The 23,564-nt window shown below is 62.0% G+C and overlaps 2 protein-coding genes across 4 annotated transcripts; both read right to left on the reverse strand.

Moving 5' to 3' along the window:
- Nucleotides 1–3,925: 3,925 nt before the first annotated feature.
- TIGD3 (tigger transposable element derived 3) lies at nucleotides 3,926–6,638 on the reverse strand. The gene is made up of 2 exons (XM_062197766.1): nucleotides 6,373–6,638; nucleotides 3,926–5,637 (listed from the first exon to the last, which is right to left on the reverse strand). Exon 2 carries the CDS (start codon nucleotides 5,619–5,621, stop codon nucleotides 4,221–4,223), a length of 1,401 nt encoding a protein of 466 aa, XP_062053750.1. The 5' UTR covers nucleotides 5,622–5,637; nucleotides 6,373–6,638; the 3' UTR covers nucleotides 3,926–4,220.
- A 1,064-nt stretch (nucleotides 6,639–7,702) lies between these two features.
- Nucleotides 7,703–23,425, reverse strand: DPF2 (double PHD fingers 2). Of its 3 annotated transcripts, XM_062195855.1 has the most exons (12): nucleotides 23,327–23,425; nucleotides 19,088–19,248; nucleotides 18,268–18,375; nucleotides 17,886–18,049; nucleotides 16,556–16,648; nucleotides 16,013–16,091; nucleotides 15,530–15,571; nucleotides 14,449–14,586; nucleotides 14,203–14,331; nucleotides 13,734–13,846; nucleotides 11,719–11,800; nucleotides 7,703–8,753 (listed from the first exon to the last, which is right to left on the reverse strand). In XM_062195855.1, exons 1-12 carry the CDS (start codon nucleotides 23,356–23,358, stop codon nucleotides 8,677–8,679), a joined length of 1,218 nt encoding a protein of 405 aa, XP_062051839.1. In that variant the 5' UTR covers nucleotides 23,359–23,425; the 3' UTR covers nucleotides 7,703–8,676. The 3 variants fall into 3 exon arrangements, with proteins under 3 accessions (XP_062051839.1, XP_062051840.1, XP_062051838.1); XM_062195856.1 differs by lacking the exon at nucleotides 15,530–15,571; XM_062195854.1 differs by lacking the exon at nucleotides 15,530–15,571 and having other exon boundaries at nucleotides 14,203–14,586.
- Between the last annotated feature and the right edge of the window lie 139 nt (nucleotides 23,426–23,564).

Genomic DNA, 23,564 nt, shown 5'->3' on the forward strand with positions numbered 1-23,564 from the left:
GCCGGGCCGGGCAGCGCCGGCCGCTCCCAGGCCCGCCCCTGCCGGGTCCCCCCGGGGGCCTGGCCGGCGGCGGTGACACTCCCGCCGCCCCACGCGCGAAGAGCCCTCGGACAGACTCCGCCGCAGCCGTCACCCCCACACCCGGTGACAGACGTGCGACTGCCCCCACCCCGGATCCCTTCAAATCCGGCTCCAGTAACCTGTCACCCCCCACCTCCTCCCCGGGGCCCGCCCTGCTCCTGGGCGTCCCCTCCCTTGGTGGCTAAGGATCTGATGATGCCATGACCCGCAATGGCCTCCCCCTGCTCTGAGGCCCTCAGGTAGCCACCTGCTCTGGGCTGCGGCTGCATTCCGCCACAGGACACTTGCACCCGCTCCTCTCGCGAGCCTCAGCTCCGCCTCTGGCTCGTGCTAGTGGCTCAGAATCACCGGGAAGGCTTTTAAGAACGTAGATCGCGGGCCCCATCCCGCGTGCGTTTGGGAGGTTCCCAGGCGCTCCTGGGGCCAGCCACGCTCTGGAACCAATGGCCCCCACACCCCCTTCTCCCAGCTGTAGCTGCACTTTGTGTGGTTCTTTGCGTCTATCGCTCGCGCCTCGTACCGTGAGCTCCACGAGGCTCGTGGCCCAAAGTCCCGCTGGAGTGCGTGGCGCTGCAGGGATAGTCCTTCAACAAACAACTGAGCGAAGAAAGGCGGGGGGAGAACTCCGTCCTGGAGGCCGGCGGCGCGGCGCGGTCGAGGGGGCCAAGCCTGCAGCGCCGGCCTCCCTCTGTGGGTGCTGCTCTGAGCCCCGGCTGCTCCACTTCCGAGGCGTCTGGGAGCAGCAGGTGACGGCCCGGGTGCTGGGGTCTCTGCCACCCGCGTGAGGGACCAGGACGGAGTTGCTGGCTCCAGCCTGGCTCCGACCTGGCTGTTGTGGCCGGTTTTTTTCTCCGTGTCTTTCTCTCTCTGTCTCGGTTGCTCTGCCTTTCAAATAAATAAATCCTTTTTTTAAAAAAAGAAAGAAAAGGAACCAAGCTGGTCTTCCTGACCCCTCTGCAAAGCAACAAACGCCCGAAGAACCCCTTCCAAACGGAGACGAGGGCGGTGGGGCAGAGGGCCGCAAGGAGGCCTCCCCGGCTGACTGTCCACTCCAGGACCGCGAGAGCGGGGCGGGTCCCAGCGCCGATCACACGGAGACCTGGGGGGGCTACGCCTTCAGTGGAAGGAGGGGAAGCCACAGGGGAACCGTGCTCTGCCCCTCGTGCTGGGAACCAGGCCCGGACCCAGCTCCCCCTCGTGCCAGGAGCCTTGGGCCTGCTCCCCCCAAACCCCACCCCCCGGGGCGGCCTTGCAGGTCTGGGACCCCTGCCTCAGAGAAATATAATGGGTCCTGTTCGTAGCGCCCCCTCGTGCCTGGTTGGGCTAACTACAAGTAGTTTTTTTCTTTTTCTTTCTTTCTTTTTTTTTTTAAGATTTTATTTATTTATTTGAGAGGTAGAGTTACAGTGAGGGGGAGAGACAGAGAGAAACGTCTTCCTTACGTTGGTTCACTCCCAGATGGCCGCAGCTGCTGGAGCTGTGCGATCCGAAGCCAGGAGCCAGGAGCTTCTGGGTCTCCCACACAGGTGCAGGGGCCCAAGCACTTGGATCATCTTCTGCTGCTTTCCCAGGCCACAGCAGAGAGCTGGATTGGAAGAGGAGCAGACGGGACTCGAACCAGCACCCATATGGGATGCTGGCACTGCAGGCTGGGGATTAACCTACTGCGCCACGGCGCCAGCCCCAACAAGTTTTTTTTGTTTTTTATTTGACAGGCAGAGTGGACAGTGAGAGAGAGACAGAGAGAAAGGTCTTCCTTTTGCCGTTGGTTCACCCTCCAATGGCCGCCGGTGGTAGTGCGCTGCGGCCGGCGCATTGCGCTGATCCGATGGTCCGATGGCAGGAGCCAGGTGCTTCTCCTGGTCTCCCATGGGGTGCAGGGCCCCAGCACTTGGGCCATCCTCCACTGCACTCCCTGGCCACAGCAGAGAGCTGGCCTGGAAGAGGAGCAACCGGGACAGAATCTGGTGCCCTGACCGGGACTAGAACCCGGTGTGCTGGCGCCGCAGGCGGAGGATTAGCCCATGAGCCATGGCGCTGGCCTGGCTGCAGTATTTTCAAAAGAGCTGTGTTGGAACTGGGGTGATTCAGAAAAGAACAATGTAGATGCAAACAGGGTGGGAAAGAGGGACTCTTGGAGGAAAGGGTCTGTGGTTCAGGACTCTAGAACAGAAGCTGCGGGCAGCGGGCGTGTGTCCGAGGGAGTCCGGGGGGAGGGGGGGCGTGGTGCAGCGGTGACGCCTGCATCCCGTGTTGGAGTGCTGGTTCGAGTCCCAGCCCCGCTTCCCATCCAGCTTCCTGCCGAGATAGCAGGTGATGGCGCAAGTGCTTGGGTCCCTGTCACCCACGGCGGAGACCCGGATGGAGCTCCAGGCCCCTGGCCCGGCCCTGACCGCTGTGGGCATTTGGGGAATGAACCAGCAGATGGACGATGGTTTTCTCATTTGTTCATCTCACAACATCTCTTCAGCAACAGACTGAAAGTAAATAAATGCATTGAAGAATGAGTTGTTATTGCCGCTTTGCCTGGTGTTGCCAATGAACCAAACCAGCAGCGACAGAAAAGGCTTTAGCCGAGTGCCACACCCTGCACACACACACCAGGCAGGCCACGGCTCTCGGGTTGAGCTGTCCACGGTTGGTTCTGGGGCGAAGCTGTCTGTGGCTCTCGGGTGGTGCTGTCCGCACCTGTGCTGGGTGGGGGTGGGGAACCTGCCTTTACTCTCACGGTCTCCCTGATCTTTCTAGAACTCCCAGGAGCGCCCGTTCCTGCCTTTCCTGAGCCCCTTCGGAGCGCCCCCCCCCCCGCCCCGCCGGCTTGGTGGGCTACTGACCCTTCCTCCTTCCAGGACTGACACAGAAGTTGCAGCCTGGCCACTGGAGCATCGCACTCGACGGCACTGCGTGGCCAGGGTGAGAAGGTAACAGCGTCTTGCGCCTTTAAACAGACCGTTCAGGAGCTGACCCAGAGCCATGTGGAAGCCAGACCCTGCCGGCTGCCACACGCGCACACACACACCCACGCCTGGCTGCTCCTGCCTGTGCACACGGTGCCCTCTCTGGCCAGGACCTGTTATTGCGCTTAAATCTGCAGCCTGAGCACCCAGGGGCCGGGCTTCCCCAGGGACACTAAGGCAAGGGTGGGCTCCTGGTGCGGGAGTGAGGGTCAGGCCGCACCAGCTGGACGCAGGCCAAAGAGGCACAGGACACCTGCCAGGATAAACACGTTTACCGTGGGAGGCTCCCTGGTTCCGGCCGGCAGGTCAGGTGTGGGCCACAGAGGAGCAGTGTCCTGGGAAGGTGCCCGGAGGGTGGGGTCGCCAGCTGCTCTGGTCCTGGAGCCCCAGTGTAGCTGGAGGCCGAGACCCCTGGCTCCCCATGTCCCCCGCCCTGACGGGACCTCCCCCCCACCCCGGGCTCCTTCTCTCCCGCGGGCCTCTGGGTCTGCCGCCCTTGACCCGCAGCGTCCTTCCCACCTCTCGTCAGCTCAAGTTCAGCCCTGCCAGGAGTCTGCAGGCTCTAAGGGCCGTGCCACAGCCCCGGCATTGTCCTGCCTGGCCCAGACGCCGTCTTCATAACCTTGTCACCTGGGAGGCTGTGACATGAACGGAGGAGGGGAGGCATAGGGTCCAGCTCCTTCCTGCACCCTGACCGTGCCTGGCCTGACCCCACCGCACCCGGGCAGCCGCCGAGCAGTGCCCGCTCCTCTGAGCGCCCTCGCCGCTGGAACCCTGGAAGAGGGGGTCCCTGCTGCCCACGGCGACTCCTGCCCCGAATGTGCATATCTGAAGTCCCCCCTCCCCCACAGAAACGACACCCTGGCCTCTCTTCTGAATACAAACTTTATTCCAAGAAGCAGAGCAGGCTTCAAGGGGTCCGCCTGTCTGTGAAGCCCCAATTCCACCTTCCCAAGTCCCGGCCCCTCTAAGGCTCTGGAACTTTCCAACGGGGGTTTAGAAGCCCACATGACCCGGCCTCCAACCCCGAACGCCGTAGCTTTGGGCTCAACTCAGGGTTCCGAACGAGCTTCGGGGGTCTCTCCTGCACCTTCCACAAGGGCGAGGCGCCCCCCCCCCCCGGCTTCTGGGGAGGGCGTTTCCATGGGAAACAGGAGGGGAGGGCTGGGGGCTGCAGGCGCCTCACAGGCAGCAGAGCCGCTCCACCCCCTCCTCGCAGCCGTAGAACTGGTCCAGGAGCTCGGGGCCGGTGCCGTTGCACTCCAACCACCGCCTCAGCGTGCCCAGGGCCCGGAGTGCATCGGCCTTGGTGGGCGGGGGCTCCAGGGCCTCCTCCCCGGCCCCCTCCTCCTCCTCCTCGGCGCCCGCCTCCTCTTTGCACACTCCAGGCCCTGGATCCTCACCTTCCAGGTCCACAAAGCGGGAAAACTCCTCGGGGCTCAGCCCGCCGGGGACTGGGGCCATCTCGCAGGCCCCGCTGGGGGCCGGGGCCGTTTTGCAGGGAGCCAGCCCTTCCTGGATGAAGCTGCCCCAGATGAGCTGCGGAGGCACCCGGGCCCAGGCCGCCACCACCATGTGCAGCGCGTCCAGCACCGTGATGCGCGCCGCGGCCTGGCCCAGCGAGAGGCCGGCCTCGCTGCTCCGGACGGCGGCCAGCTTGCCCAGTAGACGGTACCGGTACCGGGCCTTAAAGGCCCGGACCACCGAGCAAGGCAGGGCGGGCGTGGAGCCGGAGGCGGAGAGAGGCAGGAGCCTCACGTGGTGCGGCCCACAAGAGCCCGCCACCGCGTCCGCCACGGGGGCCGCCAGCAGTAGGGCCACGTGCCGCCCCTGCCGCCCCATGTCCCGGTCGAACCGTGCCAACCACTGTGCCCAGGGGACGCCCAGCCCAGGGTGGTAGGAGGCGGGCAGCGCCTCACCACGGACCCCAGAGAAGCAGGCCGGGGCAGCCTGGCGCCCCCCCACCCACACCCGCCGCTTCTCGCTGCCCCTGCTGTTGGCGCACAGCAGCACCTGCACTCGGTCGCAGGCGCTGGCTCCGCCGGGCACCGCCCGGTACAGCAAGGGCACTGCGGCACAGCCGAACACGTCCTCCGGGGAGAAGTCTTCAAGGGCGACAGGTGGCTGGGGCTGGGCCGTGAGCCCCGGGGGCGGCGGGGCGAGCGTGGGGCGGGGCCCCGGGCCCACGTTGTTGCGGCGTCTCCAGCGGACCAGCCAGCCGACGCTGGGCACGAAGTCCTGGCCCATGATGTCGGCCAGCTCCTTGGCCTTGTGCAGCAGCGCGGGCCCCGTGACGTCGCGGGCCCCGGCCCGTGCGAGGCGGTACCAGCAGAGCAGGGCCTCGTCCACGCCGCTGTACTTGGACTCCCGCTTGCGCTTGCGCTGCCGGTTGGCGGTGCCGCTGCACCAGTCGGCCAACAGCTTCTCCTTGTTCTTGCAGATGCGCGAGATCTGCGGCTGCGAGACCCGGAAGCGCCGGGCCACCTCCGACTGCGACAGCTTGGACTCGTCCAGGAGCTCCAGCACCTGGATCTTCTCTGCCAGGGACAGGGCGTGCAGCTTCTTCCTGCCGCCGAGCTCCATGGATTCTCCCCGGCACCTGCGTGGGGGCGGGGGAGGGGCCGGTGTGCAGGGGGAGGCAGGAGGGAGGGGCAGGTGTGCAGGAGACCCGGCAGGTCCAGGCGAGGCCAGGCCAGCCGGCGGGCGGGCGGAGGGAAAAGGCCAGGCCGGCTGAGGAGCAGGTGCGCCCTGACCCCCCGGAACACAGCACAGAGCCAGGAGGAGAGGGGCGAATAGGGCCAGGGCACAGCTGCAGAGGCAGACAACAAAGGGTCATGTGGAGGGGGCGCTGGGGCAGGTGGAGGGGACCATCGGGGTGGGGGGAGGGTCCAGGAGGGAGACCGGGCTGGCCCGGGCTGGGTCAGGTGGAGATTTGGGGGAGCGGCAGCAGGGGCGGGGTGCGGAGTGCGTGAACAGAGTTGAGGTGACAGGTGTGCCGACCACACAGGGGGCTGCTGGGGCCTGCGGGGGACAGGGTCGGGCAGGGGTCAAGCCTGCAGGAGGAGTGAGAGGGCGGCAGCAGGTGCCCAGGCCACAAAGGGCGAGAGGGGCGAGGAGGCTGCGGGCAGCGACAGGGGCGGGGGGGTCCCCGGCGGAGACACTGGCGGCCTGGGAGGGGTCCCCGGACGCGGGGCCGAGCGCCCAGCATGCAGGCCGGCCGGGAGCCGGGCTCCGCTCCCTGAGCCGCCTCTTCCCGCCTACACCCGGAGTCCGACGGCAGGGCAGACCCAGGCGCCCGCCCGCCGGCCCGCCCGGCCTCGCGCTCCGCACCCACCTCAGGCGCTCGTCCCGCGCTCCTGCCCCTGCCCCCAGCCCGGGTCTAGAGCCCTGTCCGGGCGGCGACAACGGAGCCGAGGAGGGACGGGAGCCACGACCCGGAGGGCGGAGCGGGCCGAGGGGCTGCGAGGGCTGGGGGCGGCGGGCACGCGCACAGCAGGGCCCCGCGCGCGCCGCCTGCGCCAGGCTCTCTCCCGGCTGGGAAGACCGCTGTGCTGCCACCCGCTGCAACCACGCCCCGGCCCGGCCAGATTGGCCGTCAGTAGCGCCCCGTCCCGCCCCCGGCCAAGCCTCATTGGACGCCGCGGAAGTGGCGGGTCGTCGGGATCCTGAGGGGCGGGGTCTCCGCAAGTAGGGGCGGGGCGGAGCCAGGAGCCGGCGGGAGTTCCCAGGGCGCAGCCCTCGGGGCCGGGGGCTGCAGGGCGTCCCAGGGCCTCGCTGGCCGCTGGCAGTGACCCTAGGCCAGCCTCGGCTTCCTCATCTACCAATCAGGGCCACTGGCCCCCACGGAGTTGTTTCTGGAAAATGATGAAGGCAGAAAATGGACGCAGGCTGAAGCTACACAAAAGCCAGTCACCATGGACAGCGCGGGCCTCGGTCCAAGCCAGGGACACCTGCCCGGCGGCTACGAGATCCGGACCCCAAACTCACCCGTTCCCTTGCCGGCCCGCACGCCCAGCCTGCCGGGTCCCCAGCCCGAAGTCACAGGGCAGCTGCGCCATCCCGCCTACCTCCCGGCCCAGGGCCCCGCCTGCGGCATGTCCCGTGGCTGTCATTCCACTCTTCCCTGGGGAGGGAAAGCAAAAGCTTAAGAACTGTAACACACGCCCCCCCGACGTGTGGGGGTCGGGACCGGGAAGCCCACCTTGTGCACCACGTGACCTGGGAAAGGCCGGCAGGCTGTGCAGACGGGGACCCGCGAGGCCACGGCCAGGCTGCTCCTCCCCGGCCCTCCCTACTCGGCCTCAACTCCCTCCCGTGCCCCCCGTGTGAGGTCAGCGACTGCTCTGGGCCCCTGTGGGCACCTGGGGCCGCAGGGTCAATGCTGGCAGCCTGCCTCCGCGTCCATCTGTGGGCAGAGCCGGCGGAAACGCCCTCCCAAGCAGCCAAACCAACAGAAGTGCGGCGTCCTCAGCCCAGGCTGTGTTGATCGGGCCAGCTCACTGTCCCCTACAGCGAGGACGCGTCACACCCGAAGAGCCAATTCACGGACGCTTCTCACACTGAGCTCAACAGACAGGAGGAAAACGCTGTGCTTCCGAACGGAAAAACCCGACCTACGGAGCTCGGCTGGGGCAAGGGCGGCAGACAGATCACCCAGGGAGGGCTCTGATAAAAACGTTTATTGTTACTAATATTCAGAATACAGGAACTGAAAGGAAAGGAAAAAAGCTGACACCTCAACTCCGAAGCGACAGGAGTCAGGGCGCGCCCACGGCCACGGGGGAGGCCACGCCAGGCCCACCCCACTCCTTCACGTCAGTGCCACTAAGCAGAGAACTGAGGAATCGGGGTGAGGCCTTAGCAGCTGCGAGCGAGCGTGCAGGGAGGGGGCGTCTGCGCGTGCCCGTGGCCGGAGGCAGAGGCCTCCTGCTGGGTGAAGGGCAGGAGGCCGAATGCCCAGGTCCAGGGAGAACACACAGGGGATTCTGGAGGTAGGCTTTTTCTTCGAGTTAAAAAACAGGCACATTATCCAACGCTCCCCGTGGCCCCTAAGCCGCATATCCCCTCCCCCACAAAACCAAAGGGAAAGAAGGGGAGGCAGAAGACGGGACATTCCTCCAGAGACCTCCCGTGGGGGCGCGGGGACGATGGGATGGAGCTGCTGCTCCCCGGTGAGGGGGGCCGGGCAGGCCCAGGCGGCTGAGCACCCTGCACCGGCAAGGGAGCTGCGCGCCGTAGGGGGAGGGGCGAGCAGCGGGGGCCTCAGCCTGCAGCCCCCAGCCATTCCTGCCACAGCCCAGCCCAGCCCAGCCCGGCCCCTCCGGGAGGGAGACCCTGGAGACCGGTGTGGAGCTGAGTGGAGACAAGGGAGCAGCTCTCCCACTCCTCCCTGGAGGACTCAGCGCCCTGTGGGGAGCAGGCCCAGGCCTGGGCAAGCAGAGTAAATGCACTTCATTAGAGCAGAGAGAAGCCAGCCCACGTGTGCACCTGCGGGCCCGCGGCGGGCAGAGCTGCTGCCAAAGGCAGGTTGGCATGACCGCCCTGAGGTTCCCTGGACTTGTGAGAGGGAGGAAAAGGTGGGTGTGAACACAGGTGGAGGAGAGCGCAGCCTGACGCGTGGGGACCTGGGGCGGCCGCATCAGGAGGAGTTCTGGTTCTGGTAGATGGACGCCTTCTCCTTCAACAGGTCCAGACACAGGTGGCAGCTCCAGCTCCCTGCAGAGAGGGGCACAGTCAGGGAGGGCCCACGCCCACCTGCTCCAGCACCAGGGCCGGGCAGAGACCACAGCTGTCCTAGCTGGGAGGTACTCTGGGTACCCAACCTTAGGAAACATGGTTCTCACCGGAGATGAGAGGACACGCCCGGCCCCCGGGGCCTGTGAAATCAGCAGCTCTGGGTGGGAACAGGGCCCCCAGCTCCAGAGCTGTGACCATACAGAACCAACCAGACTCCACTCTCAGTCCCCAAGGTTAGAATGAAGACCAGGTGCCGCCAGAGGCCGACTGACTCTGCATGAGGTTCTGACGCCCGCTGGGAGTGAACTCGCACGGCCCTGCGCCTATCTCACTGTCCTCAGAGAGAAGTGACAGGCCCACAGCTTGTTCACGAACACTTACTACGCTGGGGCTCTTTTCCTGAGAAACAAAATCAACCCTTCATGTCCAGAAATTCCAAGTTTAAGTAAACACACGGAGAAACATTGTTCTGGGGCAACGGCCACAGCTCTCATCAGCTCTCAGAAACAGCGGACCTGGGTCACGCTGCGGCCCAAGACGCCGGCATCACGTCCAGCTGTTCCGCTTCTTGAAGATTTGATTTATCTGAAAGGCAGAGTTACAGAGGGAGAGGGAGAGACAGAGGGAGATCTTCCATCTGCTGGCTCACTCCCCAGATGGCTGCTGCAACACCCAGGTTGGGCCAGACGGAAGCAGGCAGCCAGCAGCTTCTTCCAGGTTTTCACGTGGGTGCAGGGGCCCAAGGACACGGGCCATCCTCCACTGCCTTCCCAGGAGCGCTAGCAAGGAGCCGGATCGGAAGTTGAGCAGCCGGGCTCAGCAGTCACATGGGATGCTGGTTTCGAAGCAGCAGTTTTACCTGCTATGCCACAGCTGGCCCCTCCTCCACTTCTAATCCAGCTCCCGGCTAAGGCACCTCGGAAGGCAGTGGAAGATGGCCTAAGTGCTGGGCCCCAGTCAGCCATGTGGGAGATGCATTTCCTGGTTCCTGGCTTCGGCCTGGCCTGGGCCTGACTACCTGACTATTGTATCCATATGGGGAGTGAATCAGTGGATGGAAGAGCAATCTCTGTCTCTCCCTCCTATCCGATATGGGCGCTAGTTCAAATCCTGGTTATTCCACTTCCTTTTTTTTTTAAAGATTTATTTATGTATTTGAAAGGCAGAGTTACACAGAGAGAGAAAGAGAGGCAGCAGGGTGGGGGGTGTCTTCCATCCACTGGTTCACCCCCCAACTGACTGCAGTGGCCAGAGCTATGTGATCCAAAGCCAGGAGCCTCCTCTGGGTCTCCCACGCAGGTGCAGGGGCCCAAGGACTTGGGCCATCTTCTGCTTTCCCAGGCCACAGAAGAGAGCCGGGTCGGAAGTGAAGCAGCTAGGACACAAACCGGTGCCCATATGGGATGCTGGCACTGCACGCTATACCACAGCACCAGCCTGCTGCTTCACTTCTAATCCATCTCTCTACTAATGGCCTGGGAAAAGCAGGTGAGGGTGTCCAAATGCCTGAGCCCTGTCACACACATGGGAGACCTGGATGAAGCTCCCAGCTACGGCCTGGCCCAGCCTTGGCCACTGTAGCCATCTAGGGACTGCACCAGCAAATTGAAGAGCTCTCTCTGTAATGCTTTCAAATAAATGAATTGTTAAAAATAAGAAAGGAGGGGGAGCTGGCATTGCAATGCAGACCTCCTATACGAGCTCCAGTTTGGGTTCTGGCTATCTGATCCAGCTCCCCGAGACATCTGGGAAAGCAATGGAAGATGGCCCAAACCCTTGGGCCACGGACAACCACATGGGAGACTTGACTGGAGTTCCAGGTTCCTGCTTCAGCGGAGCCCAGCCCTAGCTGTTGCAGCCATTTGCAGAGAGAACCGGCAGATGGAAGATCAGATCTCTCTCTCTGTTACTCTGATTTTCCAATAAATAATAATTGTAAAACCAAAAAAAAAAACCTACCTTTAAAAATAAGAACAAAAAACATTTTAAAAACGTAAAAACCACTTGGAGTTTATAAACTTTGTAAGTACAGACTGGCTGCAACTGGATTTGGCCCATAGGTCCCGGTGTGCTGACCCTGACCAAGCAGACCAGCTGGATTTCTAAGCTGTCTTAACCGCCAGGGATGGCCCTGGGCTGCCAGCTCTCCCCCACCTCAGTGAACAACAGGACTTCCACGGAAGCACCTTCTGCGGTTAGTGAGGACTTGGTCTGTGAGTCAGCTGTTGACTTGTCTACTTTCCCATAGCAGATTTACAACGTAAGCAGCCACCGAGGGGCTCAGACTTGGTTGGCACCTGAGTTTCAGGATGTAACAAGTCAGCCTCCAGCACACACGGGACCACTCCCTGCCTGCCAGGCTGGCCTGTCCACTGCCCGCCCAGTGACAGCCACTGGGTATCTGCGTCCTCCTGAGCACCTTTCCAAATGTCCACAGAGTTTAGGCGCAGAAGCCCAGCTGCAGGGGTTGTGGGTGGCAGTCACTCAGGCTGGCACCACCGGTGTCGGTGATCGGCGTCCATCCACACGGAGCGTTATTAAAGCGCTGGAGCCGTGAAGGGACAGAGCACAGCTCGGGGGCCAACTCTTCCACACTGGGGGGAAGGAGAGGAAGCAAACACTCCACCTGCCCACGTTCAGGGAGCTGACACAGAAGCTGCGCGTGGCACGCTAACCACTGAGCTTCCCGGGAGGGCCGCAGTGACCGCTCTCTGCTTAGCTCTGCTTCCTCCTGGGCTGCGAGTTTCTAGGTTTGCAAATGCAACAATGATCCTGTACAAACGTTACTCTCAAGCTGAAGGCGAGGGAAGCATCCTGCACTGAGCCAAGACAGGTGCCTCCTCCCTAATCCGGGACTAAATAACGGACAACAGCAAGCGCACAGGACGCCCTGCTGCCGCAGATTATTAATACAATGACTGTCCTGGGAGAGGTGGCAACTCACCTTCGGGGGGCTCAGACATGGAGGGGGTGAGACAGTACATGTGGTAGCCGCGGTCACAGTCGTCACAGAAGAGCAGCTGGTCCTAGAGAAGAAGAGGGGGCTCAGGGGGCTGAAAGACCCAAGTCCTCAGGCCAGCGAGGGATGGAGGAGGAAGAGGACTCTGGTGGCCACTGCTACTTCCAGGACGGGCAGGGAGGAACAAGGGTGTCAACCCTGGGTGGGAAGCCACTGCTGTCCACCTCCACCCCAGACCAAGTCCCTGTCATCCCTCAACTGGATCCTCCCAGAGCTCCAAACTCATCACAATGGCCTCTACTCTGGTCCCTTACAACCTACTGTCCAGAGGACAAAGTTACCTTCTTAAAAAATATTTTTTATTTATCTGAGGCAGAGAGACAGATATACAGAGAGAGAGAGAGAGGGAGGGAGGGAGGGAGGGAGGCTGAGCAAGCGAGAGATCCCATCCTCTGGTTCACTCCCCAAATGTCCACAAAGGGCAGGGCTGGGTTGGGCCGGGCTGAAACTGGACACTCAACCCAGAGCCCCCATGTGGGTGCCCTAACGGCTTGAGCCATCACATGCGGCTCCCAAGGGTGCTCATGAAGCTGAAATCAGGAACAGAGCCAGATCTGTCCCCAGGCACTCCAGAACAGGACACAGGTGTGCCAACTGGAGTCTTAACCACTACACCCTGAAGGTTTTATTTATTTATTTATTTATTTTTGACAGGCAGAGTGGACAGTGAGAGAGAGAGACAGAGAGAAAGGTCTTCCTTTTGCCGTTGGTTCACCCTCCAATGGCCACCACGGCCGGCGCGCTGTGGCCGGCACACCGCGCTGATCCGAAGCCTGGAGCCAGGTGCTTATCCTGGTCTCCCATGGGGTGCAGGGCCCAAGCACTTGGGCCATCCTCCACTGCACTCCCTGGCCACAGCAGAGAGCTGGCCTGGAAGAGGGGCAACCGGGACAGGATTGGTGCCCCGACCGGGACTAGAACCCGGTGTGCCAGTGCCGCAAGGCGGAGGATTAGCCTTGTGAGCCGCAGCGCCGGCCCCTGAAGTAAAGTTTTTAAAAAAGGTTTACTTTCATCTACATGAGAGCCAAAAAGCCACAGAAAGAGCGATAAAGAGGCAGTGAGCGATCTATCCACTCCTCCAGGTGTCCCACGTCGGGGGCAGGGGCGAAGCACTTAAGGCTCCCAGGACGCCTCAGCAGAAGCTGTATCAGAAGGAGCCGGGTCATAAACCAGCGCTCTGGTATGTGATGTCTGGTACAGGGAGTTCAGGTTCCTAGCTTTGGCCTGGCCCGAGCCCGCTGTTTCTGGCATCTGGGGAGTGAAGCGGCAGATGGAAGATCTCTCTTACTGCCTCTCCCTGTCACTCTGCCTTCCTATAAGTAAGTCTGTAAACAAGACCCCTCTAACAACACGCAATTGGCTGAGGAGAACACGAGGCCCCACCGTCTCCTACTAGCTCATCTCCTGCCACGCTCTTGGCTCAGGGGAGGCTCCACCCGGCCACACTGGCTCTTCTCTTCACACCCTGGCCTCTGTCCACACCTGACTTGCCTGCCCTAAGGCCTCTGCACCCGCTGCTCTGTTCTGAGGGATGCGCTACCCCCAGGCCTTCTGGGACGGACTCCCTGGATCTTCTTTCAACACTCACATCACCTCCTCCGAAAAGCCACTCCAACCGGCGAGTGTGTCAGCCATCCAGCTGCTGCCTGCCACCTCGCTGCTTCCCCGTTCTTCACGGCCCGTTACACACACCCCACTCACCCCCGTCCTCACTACTGGCCCCCGAGAACGTGGGTTCCACGAAAGCAGGCCCTCACGTGTCCTGTTCAGTATTCCCAGTGCCTTGCACGCTGCCATAAACAAGCAACAGCTGCCAACAAGCCCGAGTTCTGGGTGAGACGCCAGGAGGCCTGGCAGAGGGGTCTCGCTCCCTCCCACAGGAAAGCTCGCTCTTGAGGGACCCGAGGGGGACAGCGAGGGCGCAGGGCAGGGCCACGCACGTCGTTCTCGGAGGTGCCGCAGATGTTGCAGCACTTGCACTCGATGCACTGCCAGCGGTAGGTCTTCACCGCCGCCATCATCACCGGGGTGAACTGGAGGCAAGACGGGTGCCCTGTGGGAGGGAGCAGTGAGCCAGCGGCCTGGCATGGCCAGAGAGAGCGGAGCTGGGGGACTGTGACAGCCCAGAGCCCCTTGGGGACGGGTGCCCTGTGGGAGGAAGCAGTGAGCCAGCGGCCTGGGATGGCCGGAGAGAGCGGAGCTGGGGGGCTGTGACGGCCCAGAGCCCCTTAGGGACGGGTGCCCTGTGGAGGAAGCAGTGAGCCAGCAGCCTGGGATGGCCGGAGAGGAGCCCACTGTCTGTGGCAACATCCTCTCGAGCAGGAGGAGAGTGGAGCTGGGGGGCTGTGACGGCCAAAAGCCCCTTGGGGACGGGGTGCTGTGGCACCTGGTCCTCAGGGGCACACGCACCTGAGCGGCCGCAGTCGGAACAGGACACCAGCTCTTCGGGCTGCCCTGTCTTCTTATTGATCTTGGAGTCTCCCAGGCAGAAGTCGCAGTAGTTGTTGGGCAGGGCCAGTCCGTCCGGACCCTTCTTTGCTACAGGCAGACAGAGAGGAGTTTTGACGAGAACGGCGGGGGCCCCGGGTCTCTCGACACGCCTGCGAGGAGCATCCTCCTGCACCGGCCGAGTCCCCCTCCAACACCTCAGCTTACACTTCTGCTCCTCGGACCTCTGGGAGACAGGGGTGGGTGGCTGGGAGTCCTCCTTGTCCTCGCCCTCCTCCTCAGCCAAGTGGGAGTGGGCGTAGTGGTAACTGAGGCCGGGTCTGTTCTTGTAACGTTTCCCACAAACTGTGCGGAGAGAGGATCCGAGAGAGGCGTTAGGATCCGAGAGCACCCCATCGCCACCCCGTCAGCTGTGGGGGCTCCAGCTGAAGCAGAGGGCGACCACCTCCACCCCCATCGGCTGTGTTCTGGGAGCATCAGGCCGTGGAGCTCTCTGGCTTCCAGGACCCACTCTCCCTCCTAAACCCACCTCCACGCCCACCACTGCTCTTCCACGTGGGCATTGGGGAGGGGGATGTGTAGCCCTTGCTGCACGGGAACAGTGACAGCCTGGGGGGCGCCAGGCTAGGAAAGGGCAGGGGGCTTCCCCAGCCCAGCAGCAGGGCGGGAAGGGAAGGGGAGAAGAGCCCGCCAACTCTCACCCTCGGCACATGTGGGAGGCTCATGCAACCGTCTAGGCCAAGGAGCCCGTGACTGCTGAATGCGGTTAAAGCAGTAGGGTGGGTCGTGTCCTGTGGGGACAACCTACCAACGGGGCCAGCGGGACCTAAAGAAATGCAAGCCGCTCCCACACTGGGGCCCTGCCCAGCTCCTGCCACCAGCAGAGAAAACAGACGCCCGCGAGGCATCGCAATCCTGAGCAGCACCGCGAGAGGGAAGGGACAGGGAGAGGGTGGGAGCTGGAGGCGGCGGGCAGGTGAGGACGCCGCTGGGCGCCGAGTGCCTGCTGTCGGGAAGGAGAAGCAGACCTATCTGTGGTGGGCTCCTCACAATGCTCTCAGCCACCCCATGCGTTAGGCCAAGCGGCCTCAGAGCAAGCTCGCGGGAGACAAGCAGTGGCGAGGGCTCCAGGGCTCTGAGGACTGGGGCAGGATCCGAGCTCCACGGCTCCTACCCCCATGCCGTTGCAGATTTAAGACTAGCATCACAGGAGATGAGAAAGGCAGGAGGAATAGGGTGGGGGAGAAGGGACAGGAAAACCAAAAGTCTGAAAAGTGAGGAGAGCTACCTCTCTGGGGCGCTTTCGAGGTATGCTTTTGTTTGAAACTATCTGAAAGACAGAAAGAAAAGTCATGAGAAGGCCTTGGTACACTGAGACAGGAACAGCGGCAGCAGGGAAGCGGGAGCACCAGAGAGAACCCCCTGGCGCTGGTGCTCCCAGGGAGGGGGACAGAAGTGGGGGAGCCGGAGGGAAGGGGAAAGAGGACATCGAAAACTCAGCGTTGCATCCCGGGGCCCTGGCTCGACTGCGACCAGCAGACCTGCGTCCGTCCCACACCCCCACCCAGGCCAGCAGAACCTCTCCCGGAGAATGCGGGCCCCCGCCACGCAGCAGAGGCCTGGGCCTCCCGAGGGTCTCTGAGGGAACCGGCAAGTGGGCAGGACAGCGCCCAGGTTGTCTCCTGCTTGGGAAGAGCACAACCCTCCCCCTGTCTCCCGTGTGGAGCTGGGTCCTAGGCGAGCAGGACCCACTCATGCGCGAGGCACTCACTGTCACAGGCATAGGGCTTGTCCCGATCCTCCAGGATGGACGCATCCAGCTTCTTACGGGCACTGCCCACACCCTTGCTCTGCCAAGAGGAAGAAGATGGCCTAAGAAGTCTGGGCCTAAGGAGTTAAATTCTCCGGGAAGTGAGTGAGTGCTAACCTCACTTGAAAGGGAAAAAGGCAACCCCAAGAAATAACACGAGGCCAGCACCGTGGCACAGTGGGTTAACTGCCACACGTGACACAGGCATCCCATATGGGTGGCACTTCAAGTCCCAGCTGCTCCACTTCTGATCCAGCTCCTTGCTCATGTGCTTGAGAAAACAGCAGAAGATGACCCAAGTGCTTGGGCCCCGCACCCACATGGGAGACCCAGATGGAGCTTCTAGCTACTGGCTTTGGTTCGGCCCAGCCCAGGCCATCGCAGACATCTGGGGAGTGAACCAGCGGATGGAATCTCTAATTCTACCTTTCAAATAAATAAATCTTAAAAATCAATAAGACGTGGGACTCCTGAGCCACTCTGTCCAGGCTGCAGGCCTCTCACCTTGGATTTCCCTTTGCCCCGACGCTTCGGAGTATCTTCTTCATAGTCCTCATCATCAAGGTCATCCAGGAAGTCATCTGGCTCTAGGATCCGCTGAGCGACAGGATTAGGATGAGCAGAAACATCGCACACCCGCAGGCTCCCCGGGTGGGACTGGCCGAGGAGCCCAGAGCCGCCTCTGCGGCCCAGCCCCACCCGGCCGGCTGCAGCCTTCACCCCACAAATCCTGTTTCTGCTCCCTTCAGTGCTATGGGCTTCCCTTCCTCTGTGCCTCTCTCCACGCTGAACCACCTTCAAGAGGCCCAAGCCTGTATCCACAAAGCTCCCTCTGGTTCTCCAGCAGCCACGCCTCTGCTCACATCTGGCCATCCTGGGGAACACCAATGGTGGCTCCTTTCTGACACACACTTCCTAGTTTAAATGAGAGCTTTGTTGCTTACTTGAAACACTCTGTGACAAGCTTTAAAACGGATACGCTCAGCATCCCTGTCTGTGAACGAGGCCTCAAAGTACAGACCGGGGCCGGCGCGGTGGCGCAGCAGGTTAAAGCCCCAGCCTGCAGCACTGCCATCCGATATGGGCTGCTCCACTTCCAATCCAGCTCCCTGCTGTGGCCTGGGAAAGCAGTAGAAGATGGCCCAAGTCCTTGGGCCCCTGCACCCGCGTGGGAGACAGAAGAAGCTCCTGGCTCCTGGCTTCAGATTGACTCAGCTCCAGCCATTGCAGCCATTTGGGGAGGGAATGGAAGACCTCTCTCTCTGTCTCTACCTCTCTCTGTAACTCTGACAAAGAAATAAAAACAAATCTTCAAAAATAAATTAAAAAAAAACAGCATAAAGAAGAAAGCACATAAAACAGCAACAGGCACACTGCCCACCGCACTCCTGGTTGTTATTTGCAGAGACATTTTTATCTTCCCTGCTGGCAGGGATCATGTCTGTTTCGCCTATGTACTCTCAGGTGAGCGTCTGCACTGAGAGGGAAGGGGGCGTAGCAGGTGCAGCTGCATCCCACGTGGGTGCCAGTGTGAGTCCTCACTGCTCGGCTTCCAAGTCCCTGGGCCCCTGTAGGATCCTAAATGAAGTTCTTGGCTCTTGGCTTCAGCCTGGCCCAGTGCTGGCAATTGTAGCCATTTGGAAAGTCAAAGAACAGATGTAACTTTGCCTTTCAAATAAATCAATAAATCTTAAATTAAAAAAAAAAAAAAAGCAAAGGAGGTGCAGAGACTGCATGCCGACAGAGACTGGTCAGCTCGGCTCTGCTAGGTGGCCGTGCCCGATGAGGAGACGTGCCCGGCGAAGTTCCCTCAGCCGCAGCGATGGCCTCCTACCTTCCGGGCACGACTGTTGGTCACGGGGAACTCGCCCAGACTGTCGTCGTCGACGCGGGGATCCGGGGCGCCTCGCTTCTCCAGAGGGTCAGTGCGCAGCAAAGCCTCCAAACTGCTGCCGTCCTGGGAGATCAGCCCCTCCTTCTTCAGGGTCTGCTCCGTGTCTGCAAGCACAGTGCGGACAAGGCGAGGCTCAGGGGCTGCAAGAGGCCAGCCACTGCCTCTGCTCTCCGGCCGCCCAGGCATCCTGGCTCACTAGGCACCATGACTGGCCGTTTTCCACCGGGAAGAATCACATCTTACTACAGTCGAGATCTAACACTGCGTCTGGTACCTACCAGGTGACTGGCAGGCCTCCGCACAGAGAGGCAGGGGACCTCACCTGGTTTAATAGATGGGAAGGAAAGTCGTGGATCCTCAGGGGGGTGGGCTCGCCGCTTTTTCCGCCAGCGCCGGGCAGGGTATGAGTACAGCTGACCAGAGGCCAGTCCTGTGGTATGAAGAGAAAGAAGTCAAGCCCTAACCTAGTTCTAGAAAATAATATCAAACTCTTTCCAGATGAGCAGCTTCCCTCCCCTTTTTTTTATTTTGTTTTAAATTTAATTTTTTAAAAGATTCATTTATTTGAAATGCAACATCAGAGAGGAGGAGAGACAGACATCTCCCATCTGCTGGTTCACTCCCCAAATTACTGCAATGGCCAGGGCTGGGCTGGGCCGAAGCCAGGAGCCTGGAGCTCCATCCAGGTCTCCCACATAGCTGCAGGGGCCCAAGCACTTGGGCCATCTTCCACTGCTGTCCCAGGCCATTAGCAGAGAGCTGGATTGGAAGTGGAGCAGCTGGGTCTTGAACTGGCGCCCATATGGGATGCCGATGTCCCACGCAGAAGTTAAACCTGGTACGCCACAACGCCGGCCCCCTCCCCTCTCAAGTTCTAGAGCAAGGGAGTAAGAGTGACAGTGAGGTGGGGGCTACTTTGTGAAAGAGAGAAACAGATCCAGGCGAGGCCTTGGCAACCACGCAGCCCTCCAGCAGGGCAGCAGAGACGCTGGACGACCCGGTCTGTATCCTCCTCGGGCTCTCAGCACAGGAAGACCACGGCAGCCACAGGGGAACGACCACGGCAGCCACAGGGGAACGCTCTCAACTGCACCCTTGCCCAGCACAAGCCAGTCTTCCTCCTGCCGAGTCTGGACCCTCACCTGGACCCCGGTGCCGCTTTTCCATCCAGATGTAACAGTTGCTCTGGGCGACTCCGGTCTGCGAGTCCAGGAAGGGCAGGCGCACGCTGCGCTCGGCACAGAGGCGGGCGTTGTAACTGTGGCACTGCTCCATGGCGTCCTTGTAGTACTGCTCCCCGAGGCTGGGGGAGAGAGCCGGGGTGTGGGGAGCCGCAGAGTGCTACGCTAGCTTCTCCACAGGGTCCAGGAGACGAGGGCTCGCACTTCCACTCCATTTACCTCCATCTCTACCTCATGGGACACCAGGCTCCTCCCTGCGCTGTCACATGGACATCACCACGGGGAACACGTGACTTCATCATGTCTGATCAGACCTGAGCCTAACTCACACTAGTGCTTACTCGGCGACTCTCCCGAGCCCACCACAGTGCTCGCTGTTTTAGGTCAGGTGCCAGTTCTCGGAGCCCTCATGGCCCTGAGTCCTGGGTGTCAGCCCCCCTTACAAATGGGGAAGAGCGCTCAGGACGGCCTAGTGGACGTCCTACACTTAGCACACTACGGTATAGCCACAGGAAAAAAGGAAGCTCTTCAATTCCAAGACCAGGACGACGAAGCAAGAACAGTGCCCATGTGTCACCTGGGTAAGAGGGGTGGAAAAGACACAGCCGGTCTCCAAGGAGACGAGCTGGTGACTGGGGGACTTCCATCCATTCCATCCATATTTTATTTATCTGAAAGGCAGAGTTCATGGGGGCGAAGGGGGAGTTGGATCTTCCATCCGCTGGTTCACTCCCCAGATGGCTGCAACACCAGAGCTGGGCCAGACTGAAGCCGGGAGCCAGGAGCTCCATCCCTGTCTCCCATGGCTGCAGGGCCTCCAGCACCGGAGCCATCATCGGCTGCTCCCCGGGTGCCGGGTCAGCAGCAGAGTAGCCAGGCCTTGGCACCGGCACTCCGGAACGGGATGTGGCATGGCAAGCAGCGGCTCTGCTGCCCCACAACGCCTGTCCCGCTTCGTATTGTAAGTTAGGTATTCCCCATCTCCTGGTTTAGTCCCCAAATGCTCAGCTGGGGCTGGGTCAGGCTGAGAACAGGGCCCAGAACTCAGGCTGGGCCTCCCACGTGGGAGGCAGGACCCAGGCACTTGAGCCATCATTTGCTGCCTTCCAGGGTGTGCGAGAGCGAGAATGCTGGGACTGGAGCCCTGGCACTCGGCTACAGGAGCTGTGTGTCCCAAGCGGCATGTCAACTGTTGTACCACACACCCACCCCCCCTTGAAGCTTTTATTGAGTGACATTACTGACATGAAACTTGTTTAGTCTGAGGTCCATTTTAGGACCTCCCCTGTTCCTACCCAAATTATACAGAATCTGCTTTGACCCAAAAAGAGATTCAATTTGAAATCTGAATTAAGGACAAATCTTTCAGTGCTTTGAAGAACTGGAAAACTGCACAGTGCCAGGAGTTACCTGGTTCTAAAAAGTATGTACATGAAACCAGGGTTCAACCAGCCATTTGGTCATGCAGGGTGAACTAGTAACCCCTAGTTATATTTAATATATCCCTCCCCCCCTTTTTTTTTTGACAGGCAGAGAGAACAGTGAGAGAGAGAGAGACAGAGAGAAAGGTCTTCCTTTACCATTGGTTTACCCTCCAATGGCTGCTGCGGCCGGCGCACAGCACTGATCCGAAGCCAGGAGCCAGGTGCTTCTCCTGGTCTCCAATGCGGGTGCAGGGCCCAAGCACTTGGGCCATCCTCCACTGCCTTCCCGGGCCACAGCAGAGAGCTGGCCTGGAAGAGGGGCAACCGGGATAGAATCCGGTGCCCCGACCGGGACTAGAACCCGGGGTGCCGGCGCCGCAGGCGGAGGATTAGCCTGTTGAGCCGCGGCGCCGGCCAATATATCCCTTTTAAAGTAAGGGCACAGGTGACTGCTCGCCCCAGTCTCCCTAACACCCATGAAAACGGCTGCGACACCGTCAGTCCGGACTTGGGAATAAAACAGCCTTGCCGAGCTCCAAGTCACCACGTGAGCATGGACACTTAGCCAACCTGCATGAACCCTGCGTGAACCTCAGTTGCCCTTCCGCGTTTTCGGGAGCTTGCACTCGCTGAGCTCTGACGTCCCAGGAACCCAGAGCACGCAACCCCAGGCGTGAGAAGCTGGACGCGGTAAGTCTCCCGGGCTCATGTCCACATCTGGCGCTACACCAACAAACCCTGCTCTGAAATCGGATGGGGGCTTTCAGTGAGCGGCACAGTGGACCGTCCCTCGTTCCCAGCAGGCGAAACACGGGACGGCATAGCCCAAGCAGTCTGCCTGGATCCAGTGAGCTGGATCCAGGGAGTAGCCTGAGGTAGGCAGGGACCCCGCGCTGGAGACCTGAGCGGGGCTGGCTCCCATCGCTGGCCGAGAGGAGGCAGCCACGTCCTCCCCACGCAGAGGAAAACTGGATAAACAAGGCCGAGTGCAGCAGCTCCTTTGTTTCTGCTGATGGGATGGATGCTGACGCTGGAGGTCACACGGAAGGGTCAGCAGCGCAGAGGGCTTGGGGGTGGATGAGAGGCGTTCTGTGGAGCTCGGGGGCCCAGGGGGACCGCAGAAGCGGGGCAGGCGGCGGTCTTGCGGGTAACAGGGCTGGGAAGCAGACACCCCAGTGCGCACTGTGGGAAGGATCTGACGAGCAGAGCGAGAGCGCTCTTAAGAACGCAAGGCCTTGCAGCGAGATATCTCAGGAAAAATCGTTCTGCAGCTCTGGCCACCTGACTCAGAAAGCTCCAAGACCAGCCAGCAGCCACAATGCCCTCACAGGGAGACCCTTGGAGGGGTCCACTCTGCTACCACAGCTGAGACAGAGCGTTCACAACGAGAACACCTCCTCCCAGACAAGCTGCGGGCCCCGACCTTGACGGGGACTCAGGGACTGCAGGGGACACGAAGCCTCTTAAAGGAAAACCTGCAGCGGCTCCGGCCCACAGCCCTCAGAACCGAGCCCAGAAGCTGGTGTAGGGTGCCGGCCCCCGGAGCCGGCGGCTGATGACCCTCACATCCCTCCGGTTCTTCGCCGACCCCCTGGCTCACAACGTCAGTGAGGCGGCGGGCGAAGCTAAGCCAAGGCCAAGAGCATCCTCACTCTCAAAACCCAGGCGAGGCCGCCAGCCTCCAGCGCAGCAAGGCTCCCCAGGTAGAAGCTCCACTTCTTCTTCGGGAACCACGGTGGGCCCTCCCTTACAAGGTGGGGGGGGGGGGTCAACAAAGAGCAGGACGGGCAAACAAAGAATCCGTGAGTCAGGAAGGCATCGGAGGGAGGGAAATGTCAGCTCAGAGCTGGGGAACCGGAGTGGGCAGCCCGGAGACACCATCGTGCTGGGAGGAGGGCTGGCGCCGAGAGGCAGCTGGACAGAGCAAGAAGCAAGTCAGGAAGAAAAAAAAAACACCACAAGCCAGGGAGAAGGCACTTAGCTTAATGGACCTGGGGAAAGCACTCTCCGGGGAAGCGCTCCGGGCAGGGGGAGGCGCCCTGCCCCGGGGAAGAGTGGGGGCTCAGCCCACCACAAAGAGGAGGCGCTGGGGTCCGCAGAACACGCCCCGCACCTGACCTTGGCGTCCAGCCAGAATCCAAACAGCCCGAACTGGACAGCCAGCCCGGTCCGTGCGGCCCAGGCCCGGGACGAACCGGCGCAGGCTCTGCTCGCCCACGGCACCGGCCCGCTTCCCAACGCCTCGGACCCCTCCTCGGGGGGCGAGCGGGCTGGCTCCTTCACCAAGCCCCGCAGCGTCCTCCCGGGCGGGCGCGGGCCGCCCTGCGGGCCCCCGACCACCACCAAGTTTAACTCTGCCCGCCCCGGCCCCGCACGACGGCTCCGGGTCGCCCGGAGGACGCCCCCGTCAACGCCCGCATCCCCGACCCCGCGGGGCCAACGGCCGCGCGTGGCGGGGACTGGCCGGGGCCGCCCGGGGCCTGGGCTCGGCTCCTCCGGGCCGCAGCCTGGGGCCGCACTCGCAACCTGCAGGCCCCGCGGAGCGGCCGCGGGGCAGGGGCGCCCGCGTGCGCCGCTCGGGGCCTCCACAAGTTTCCAAAGAGGCGCAACGTCTTCTCCGGAGTCCCCCCCCCACGTCGCACTCCCCACCCGGAGCGGCCACCACGGCCTTCCCGGGCCCGTCCCCCCGGCCGCCGCCTCTCTTCCCGCACCGCCCCCCACTCCCGGGCCCCTCACAAGACCTCTGCGCCCAGGAGAGAAAGAAACGACCACTCACAGCTTCACGACGTTCTCCACCACCGCCGCCATCTTCCCTGCTCCTCTGCCTCAGGCCGGGAGGGCCCGGAGCCCGCAGCGCGCAGGCGCCGGCGCCGCAGCGGAGGCCCGGGGGCCGCGTCCCTCTGCGCACGCGCCGTGGCTGCTCGCGCGCGCTGGGGCCCCGCCCACCCCGCCGCCGCCGCGCGCGCGCGCCCTGTCTCTGCGCACGCGCCGCCTGTGCGCTTTCTCGCACGGGT

The sequence above is a fragment of the Lepus europaeus genome, chromosome 7, assembly GCF_033115175.1.
Source record: "Lepus europaeus isolate LE1 chromosome 7, mLepTim1.pri, whole genome shotgun sequence".
In the NCBI taxonomy this organism is placed as follows: domain Eukaryota; kingdom Metazoa; phylum Chordata; class Mammalia; order Lagomorpha; family Leporidae; genus Lepus; species Lepus europaeus.

Excerpts from the sequence above, each read along its gene's own strand:
- TIGD3 (XM_062197766.1), bottom strand. The coding sequence starts at position 5,621 with ATGGAGCTCGGCGGCAGGAAGAAGCTGCACGCCCTGTCCCTGGCAGAG.
- DPF2 (XM_062195854.1), bottom strand. The coding sequence starts at position 23,358 with ATGGCGGCGGTGGTGGAGAACGTCGTGAAGCT. Across the intron at positions 19,249-23,326 it reads GTGGAGAACGTCGTGAAGCT|CCTCGGGGAGCAGTACTACA; the intron begins GTGAGTGGTCGT and ends TCTCTCCCCCAG. Across the intron at positions 18,376-19,087 it reads AAAGCGGCACCGGGGTCCAG|GACTGGCCTCTGGTCAGCTG; the intron begins GTGAGGGTCCAG and ends TTCATACCACAG.